Source organism: Rasamsonia emersonii, assembly GCF_000968595.1.
Source record: "Rasamsonia emersonii CBS 393.64 chromosome Unknown ctg1118621760061, whole genome shotgun sequence".
Taxonomy (NCBI): Eukaryota; Fungi; Ascomycota; class Eurotiomycetes; order Eurotiales; family Trichocomaceae; genus Rasamsonia; species Rasamsonia emersonii.
In genome coordinates, this window is record NW_013563226.1 from 1 (window position 1) to 8158 (window position 8158).

General features: G+C 55.4%; 4 protein-coding genes across 4 annotated transcripts; 1 reads left to right on the forward strand and 3 right to left on the reverse strand.

Annotated features, from left to right (window-relative positions):
* T310_3276 (Extensin) lies at positions 1 to 2276 on the reverse strand (the record flags this gene model as incomplete). Its single annotated transcript, XM_013473848.1, has 3 exons — positions 1 to 1177; positions 1236 to 1933; positions 1986 to 2276. Coding segments are annotated over 3 exons (2166 nt in total), but the record flags the coding sequence as incomplete, so codon positions are not given.
* A 579-nt stretch (positions 2277 to 2855) lies between these two features.
* On the reverse strand, positions 2856 to 4046 carry T310_3277 (uncharacterized protein; the record flags this gene model as incomplete). The annotated part of the gene is made up of 1 exon (XM_013473849.1): positions 2856 to 4046. The coding sequence occupies one exon, from the start codon at positions 4044 to 4046 to the stop codon at positions 2856 to 2858; it is 1191 nt and encodes a 396-aa protein (XP_013329303.1).
* A 286-nt stretch (positions 4047 to 4332) lies between these two features.
* Positions 4333 to 5500, forward strand: T310_3278 (uncharacterized protein; the record flags this gene model as incomplete). The annotated part of the gene is made up of 3 exons (XM_013473850.1): positions 4333 to 4439; positions 4495 to 4611; positions 4666 to 5500. 3 exons carry the CDS (start codon positions 4333 to 4335, stop codon positions 5498 to 5500), a joined length of 1059 nt encoding a protein of 352 aa, XP_013329304.1.
* A 367-nt stretch (positions 5501 to 5867) lies between these two features.
* On the reverse strand, positions 5868 to 7651 carry T310_3279 (uncharacterized protein; the record flags this gene model as incomplete). Its single annotated transcript, XM_013473851.1, has 7 exons — positions 5868 to 5897; positions 6065 to 6089; positions 6446 to 6636; positions 6685 to 6772; positions 6921 to 7395; positions 7447 to 7489; positions 7622 to 7651. The coding sequence occupies 7 exons, from the start codon at positions 7649 to 7651 to the stop codon at positions 5868 to 5870; spliced, it is 882 nt and encodes a 293-aa protein (XP_013329305.1).
* Between the last annotated feature and the right edge of the window lie 507 nt (positions 7652 to 8158).

Here is an 8158-nt window from a genome sequence, read left to right on the forward strand (position 1 = left end):
CTGCCCCGGAGGGACAAACGGGGGTACAGGCGCCCCGGGTGCAGCAGGGGCACCGTACTGCGGATATTCCGTGCCAGAAACAGGATAAAACACCGTTCCGGGAGGGAAAGCCGCCGGATAGTACCCCTGGGGAGGCTGCTGGAACGCGTACGGCTGGAAGGGCTGCGCGTGAATGGCCTGCGACATCGGCGTTCCCGACGCCTGGCTGAGGTGCGACGGGTGACGACCATGAGGATAGTGAGCCGCATCAGGAGCGTGGGCCGGGCCCGTGACAGGCATCGGGACCTGCTGATGGAAAGGTTGCTCCTGCTGCGGCTGCGGAGGATTGAAGTTGAAGCTGGCAGGACTTTCGATGTCGGCCACCGACACGGCCTTCTGCGGGCGAGGCTGGTGCATCGGGATCGGAGCAGGACGACTCTCGCGGAAGGTTGTAGTTGTCGTAGCGGGGGCTGAGGGAGGAGGCGCGCCGGAACCAGCAGAAGCGGCACTGGATCCGACACTGGTGGTGGGAGGCTGGTATGCCTGCCCCGGAGGTCGAGCAGGGGGCGGAAGACGCACCACGGGCTTGCCATTCTCTGGCACCGTCATCGTTTGTCTCGAGAGCACCGATGCCGCTGGCGAATGGACTCCTTCCTGCGAAGTCACCCTTCCCATGGACGATCTCCGGCTCATCGGCACCCCAGGCGAGTATCCCGGTCCCGGATAGAGACTAGTACGCCGACCACCGTAGAAACCACCGCGGCCCCGTCCCCGGAAACCCTGTTGGTTGGGCCGAAGCGCCCGCGGAATGAAAATGAACGATCGTTCGGTCGCGGGGAAGATGTACCGGGGAGGCGACCCTGGCAGTGAGATTCGGACCGGCTTGTCTCGACGCAGAGGTGGCCGATGCTGAGGGAGCCGGGTGTGTTGCCGCTTGGGGACAGCAGCAAAAGAAACCGGGTTCGCCATCCCTGGCAGGAAGACCACGACCGGGACATTCCCGATCAGGACGGTGGTCGAGAAGGACCGATTCGGCGGAGTAGACCGAGGCGCCGTGGGAACGGCCCTGGGAGCGTTCGAAGGAGCGCTTGTCTGCGGCGGGAGAGGGGACTTGGAAGCGGGTCGTTCATCGCCAGCGACGGTTTCGTGGAGGTCGTGAGTCCACTGTCCTTCGCTGGCGTCAGGCTTGGGAGGGCGTCTAGAAGGATGCCATGTCAGCACTTTAAAAAACAACCACACAGCTCGGACCAACATACCTCCCAACGTTGCCGTCAACGATCAGCCCGTGCGGCCGCGACTTGGACCTGTTTCTGAAAGGCCGGTGGCCATTCGTATCGGGCTCCGTGGATCTCCTGTCGTGTAGGAAGAAGCCACCGCGTGTGGGCACAAAGGCAGGATCCTCGTCGCGAGCCTTGATATACTCTTCATGCTCTCGACGCTTCCGTTCTGCAAAGGTCTCCCGCTTCGATTCCGAAGGCGTTCTCCCGGTCTGGGCCTCACCGTTGTCATCCTGGTCCTCCTCCTTTAGGTCATCAAACTGGATTTCTGCCACTTCGCCATCCTGGTCCGAGATCTTGATCCCGTTCATCATCGCTTCCGTATCCGACAGCGTCGATGCAACGACGCGCTTCCCTGGCGAAGGGGACCTGCCTTTCTCCGCCCCAGCCTCATGCACGCCATTGACATGTCCGTTGGTCCTGTCGGCTCGTGGCGATACGGAGGAGTCATCCTCGCTGGCATCGCTGCCCTCCCCGTCCGCATCGTCGTCGTCCTGGTTGCTGACGACGGAACCGTCACTCAGCGAATCGTCCTCGAGCTCCTCGGCAGTTGAGCCCTCGTCTTCGCCTTCATCTTCTCGTCTCCGTCGACTGGCGCCGATCTTACGTCGCCGGTAAGGAGCCATCTGATGTGACGTGATGTCTGCGGCGGTGCGCGCCACACCGCCAACCCAAGGCTAAAAAAGAAATGCCTCGCGGATCGTGATTCTAAACTGGCACAGCACCAACAGGCTGCGCGGACGGCCCCCGGCGTCGAAGCGAGCGACAGGGAGCGGAATCGGAGGGTCGACTGTACGGCCTGTGGTCAGGCGGGGAAAGAAGCTGAGCAGCAGCAGCAGCAGCACGCTTCACAGGCGGTGATGGAGTCAATGGGAGAGGAAGAAGAGAGGAGAGGGAGGGAGGTGAAGAGGAGCTGGGGCGTCGAGGCAGGGCGGGGATGATGGGAGATGGAGAAAAGAAAGATCTTGTCGTCGGTGGAGGAGAATATTTGTTGAGCATAAGACGAAAGAAATGGACCATGACATCTGAAGCCGGGATGTCAATGCCCCAATCGGGCTAGCGCTAGGCGACGGCGACCGCGAGAGTTGTTCAGACACACAGCAGAATCACAAATGCTGTGTTTTTTTTTTGTTTCTTATTTTCGTTCTTTCTTTCTTTATGCGTTTATTAATGCCACAGGATAATGTTTACTCCTCTTTGTGCGTTTCTCTGCTGCACAGCTCGTCGTTCTGTTGCTGACTAAGCAGCCCAAGCTCCGGGCGATCCACCGACTCGCACCAAGCAAAATCCCGACGTCAGTGCAGACAGTCTAGAGAATATTCACCGACAGATCGTCTGTGGCTGTTTATTACTGTTGTTCGTTTTGTAACTCTTGCAGTCTTTGGTAGTATTTTAATTCTCTATGCCTTAACTCTCTATTCTCTATGCTGTTTTATAATGGCTGTTGCATTTACACTATTGTAGGAAGTTTTTGCCTGAGGCACATAGTATCCAGGTCTATAGGTCTAGAGAGGTATCGAGTAACCAACTGGTCCATCAGGCATATATGTACGTAGATTGCATTCACAGTAGACATTCACGCAGCGCATGCCCCTAGCTTCAGTCGAATGTGATCTTCTTTCCTTGCGGCTCGACAATGGCCCCGGTGAGCCTCTGCACCGTCTCTTTGGAATACCTCGGCTGTTTCTGGTTTTGCTGCTTGTCCTTCTTGCGTCGTTCCTTTGTAGCGTGGTTTGGCTGCGATCCATCACCAGAGTCTCCATTAACCGCATCGTTTTCCTCCACTATAGCCTCATCAGATGTTTCGCCCTTGCTCTTGGCCTTGCCCTTGGCTCCCTTTCCGAATCGCTTCTTATACCGCGTGGTGGGATCCTCGGCGAATTCCATCCGCAACTGCCGTCCCAGAAAGCGGTTCACCCAGATCTTCTTCGTCTTGGATTTCTTGGTCTTGGTTTTGGCAGGTTTCTCCTCAGCGTCAGATCCAGTCTGTTCTTCCTCTTCTTCCTCGTCGTCCTCTTCCTCCTCCTTCACTTTGACGAAGCCCTTCACGGCGGCTTCGGCAGCTTCCAGGGTCTCAAACTCCACCCAAGCAAAGCCCTTGCATTTCCCAGAGTCCTCAAAGGTGGCCACGTGCACATTGGTGACGGTCCCGCACCGCGAAAAGTGCTCCTCGAGCAATTCTTTCGTGGTGTCAAAAGCGAGATTACCGATAAATATTTTGCGCGAAGGCGGGTTGCCCGACGATTTCGAGGCACCCGGTTGCTGATGTTGCTCTGGCCGGCCCTCGAAGTCCTGGGCGCCTTTGATTAGCACTCGACGACCCGAGAGGAGCTGCTCGCTCAGCCCAATCGCCTCGTCCATGGCTTTCTTGTTTGAGAAGTCGATGTAGGCAAATCCCTTGTTCTGAGAGGTGCCATTCTTCGAGGGGCCCATAGGCAGGTGAATTCGCGTAATCGTGGCCTCGGAGAACGAGCAATTGCTTGTGAGGAACTTGCGGAGGTCATCTTTCGTGACGGTGAAAGCGAGATTTCCAATCCAGACGCCGTATTCGGAGCGCTGCTTGGTAGATTTTTTCTTCTTGGTCGTCTCAGTCTTCGTCTCAGTCTCGCTATCCGTCTTATTCTCTGTTTTTGTCTCCGTTTTGGCCTCAGTCTTTAGCGATTCAGGACTGATGCCCTTCTTTTTGGCCTTGCGCAGAGCTTTCTTGGAGGGCGGTTCGGGGGCGGAGACGTCGATCTCGATTTCGGGCACATCGTCCAATTTGCGCTTTTTCGTATTCTCTTCTGGCATTTTGCGTAAAGAGACTTGCAGCGACAGTGAATGACTAAGCAGAAGAAACTATTGTAGTGGACAATAGCAGCACGCAGTGGGGAGTGAATGTGTTGATCGCCCGCCGGAAACTTTTTACGGCGGCCGGGAGCAACCAGTCCGCATGACAGGCGCGATCGCGACTCGAAGCTGGACGCCGACCGCTCTGTCCTGCTTCTCCACCACTCCTCCTCCCCCCGTCTCGTCCTGCCATCATCACCACCTTCATCGATTCCATCCATCCTGTTAACGCTTCATCACCGCCATCATGGAACAGGACCAAGACGAGTCGCAGTCCGTGAACGGGAGCCTCCCCGATGCGCCGGCGCCAGCTCCTGCGACTGCTCCTGCGAAGCAGACGTACCGCTCGTTCAAGTAAGGCTCTCACCAACCCCCTCGATTTGACTGCTTGTCTCACAATGCTGCGCAGGAAGAAGTTTGCCAAACTCAAGATCAAATTCGAGCTGTCCATGCGGGAACACGAAGCTCTGCTACGCGAAGAGCAGCGCATCCAAGACCTGTCCAAGAGAATCCAGGAACAGAACGAGTAAGCTGGAGCGTTCTCCCGTACATTACGCGTCGCTGATTTCTGCCTCCCTAGTCAACTCCTCGAGGTGCTCCTGGAATTCAACGAAAGTCTACACATCCCTCCACATCTACGATACGACCTGAGTCTCCCGAGCGACCGTCATTCACTGCCTTCTCCAGAGCCGGATGACGCCTCTCCGTCTTTTTACGATGCAGCGACAGCCAAGGCGGCTTTGAAGGAAGCGAGAGCAGAGCTTGCGTCGGGCGAGATCTCTTCGGAATCGTACCGCCGCTTGGAGGATGCCGTGAAACGCAGCAAGGCCTTCCAGCCGGCCGTCAAGTACAGCTCTTTGTTGAATATCCCGCACAGCACCCCGGGGCCGATGACCAACGACCCGGAGTCCAATCTGGCGACAACGCTGGGCTACCTCACCCCGGAGCACGAGAACGAGTTTTACTTGAGAACGGACGCGCGGCTGGGCGATGCGCAGGCGGCGCTGCAGCTGAGCCAGCTCCCCGAGAAGCCCACGCTGAGCGAACGCGCACGCGAGGCAGCCCTGAACAGCCCGATTTCGGTGTACAACTGGCTGCGTCGGAACCAGCCGCAGATTTTCCTGCAGGACAACGAGAACGCGTCGGAGAAATCGGGGTCGCGTCCGGCCAACCTGCGATCATCGAAACGGACGTCGACGCAGGCTCGCCCGAGCACCAAGGAGGAGGATCTCTACGACGAGGATGGCATTCTGCTGGATGTGGGACCGCCGTCTGCGAAGGGCAAGCGCAAGCGCGACGAGGACACTCAGTACCGGCCGAAGGGCGGCAGCAGCAAGTCGAGTCGGAAGAAGAGGGAGTCGGATGCCAACTACGGCGGCAGACGGTCCAAGCGGTCGTCAGGTGTGGGCTCGTAGTGGCAGGCACTCGACGGTTTGACCGGTTTTCACTTTTACTGCTTCTACGCTGTTACTAACTTCGACACTGTATTATTGAATCGTTACGACAGTCTCTGAGCTTTGACGCAACACCAGACTTTCTTTAACTAGTTAATACGGTTATGTTCCTCGCATGGAAGTGGATTGACGCTGTACGGTTCGGGATGGTTCGGTTCGGTTGAGTTTGCATTTCATTTCATTTCCTTTTATGTTAGACATCAGTCATGCACTGGGATTCAAAACGTGTACGCTACACTAATAAAAGATAGCTAGATGCGGATATCAAATAAAGAACATGCCATTGTGATCAGAAGTCAAGAGAATTCGCACTCTTTATTTATTCTTTTCAATTTTCTTGGCTTGCTAATAATATATTCTGTACCGAATTACAGCATATATGCTATATAATCGATTCTTTCCTTGCTTCTATCGTGTAAATAAATAATGGATGAGTAGAAATCATTTTCATTCTGTACGTAACTTCCCTATCTCTTATAACCCTATTATCTAAATACAGTGAGACCCTTCCTAGTTCCTACATACCGCACTGATGTGCTGTGTTATTAGGCTATGCCAGGAAATAAGACAATATTCCATGCGCGTGTCGTCCTGTTCATGACTGCTGAGCAAGTCCTTATCTGTTCCTTTTCTTCGATGAATGATGATCATTCTCGCTGAAACATCCCTGATGGAGCCAGCCAAAACTCGAGTAAATAAATGACATGCTGCTGAAACAGTATTTGTTATATATACACGCCAAGTAACTCCTCTAGGAACGCCATGTCATGATGAATATCGAACCAACCAACGCTCATGAATATCAATCAATGCTCATGGACATCGACTCTCATGAATTATGACCGCTGATAGTCGTCACCTCGTCGTGACGGCTTCCTCCCATACACAAAATGGACCACCACATACAGATGATTCTGCCCGTTGCTCAGCTCCCCCTTGACGCCGTCCATCAGCTTCCGGATTTCCTCCGTCGACCACATCAGCACTCGCGTAAACGGTGCCAATGTGAAGGCCTCCAACGCTTCGAGGCAGTGGAACAGCGTCAGGTAGCCGATTTCCTTCAGCCGGCGGTCTTTGGACCAGGGGCCAACGGGGACCTGAGCGTGTTAGATAGAAGGCTTCCACTGTTCGATTCTGGGACCTACCTTGTAAATGTCGTCTCTGACATCGACAAAGCCCAGCCTCTCTAGCCGCTCCTTCATTGTCTCGGCGGTGTTCATCGGTTGATTGATCCTGTATCCGTCAGCTAGCTTGTCCAGACACATTTCTCCTTCTCAAAAGGCACACACCGACTCGTCGCCTCATTCAGCTTTCCTGCCACAGCCTGGTGCAAGGAGTCCGGCTCAGTGAGTCGTCGTCCGACTTGTACACCGATTCGTACTCCTGCAACTCCACCCATCCATCCTCCGTCAGATTGGCATAGACCTGTTCGAGCAGGGCATCCCAGTCCCGGATCGCGCCCGCCATGGCCCGACCGTGGACGTAGTCGAATTTCTCCTCCTCGAACGTCCACGGCGACTCGACATCGTCGACAAAAAAGCGGCAGTTGGGCGGGTGCGAGCTGGGCTGGATCGGAGACAGGTCGATCCCCACGACCTGGCTGTCCGGATGCTCGTCGGCAAAGTCGATGGCCCACGACCCGGTGCCGGTGCCGAAGTCGAGCACATGGCGTGGCTGGCGTGGGAGCGGCGCGCGGTACAGACGTCCGCGGAGGATCATTCGGAAGATGTGGTGGGCTAAGTCGAGCCGTTCCTGCTCCTTCTCGTCGTTGGGCATCATGTACGAGCCTTCGCGGAAGGCGTGGTAACGGCGGCCATTCTCAAATCTGTAGTTCTGAACGGACGGCGTGCCCAATTCTGGACTCGATGAGCAAGCATCCTCGTTTCCTGAGGTTGAGGCAGACTTACGCGTCTCTGTCAGGATGGAGCTCGCATCGTATAGTTCGGCACTCTTTTGGCAGATGCATCAGCAGGCGCCCAGGAGCAGTTTGACGACAAAATGGGGGCAGTGGTGACAGGATTGTCACAGACATCCTCTCACGACGTCGCAGGAACTGAATACAAGATGAAGTTATTCACTCACATCGACCTCCAACGGAGTTTGCTCACTCATAGTGTGTTCGGACTGTACTCCGGAGTATGGAGCGTGTTGCCCAAACAGGTAGGGTGGGCAGGTCTGAACTCAGAACTCTGTACAGAACCAGGAAGGGAATCAGGTCTGCTCATCCATGCCCATCTTGCTACAGGAATTGTCAGTGGCTTGCGATTCCTGTAGTGGACTCCGCAGAGCCTTCGGAGAAATATCAGGTGGGTCCCAGGGCAGAGGAGCTGATGCTACAGCAACAAGGCCGGGAAAAATACTCCGTAATGGCAAGGCAGTTCTAATGCCAGTTACAGCTGAGAAAGTGAAGCCAAACAGGGCAGTTTCAACAGTGAACCAGACAGTTACGGAGTAGGAATGGCATTCAAGGATTCGTGCGGCGTCGAACACGGAGCCAAGGACGCGGGTCAAGAGCAGCCACTGGGACCAGCGATCTTGGCTTCGACCCAGATGCCCGTCAGGGGAAAAGGTTCAGCGTGCTACTCCTGTTCTTCGTTAACTCGACTCAGGTGGGACTTT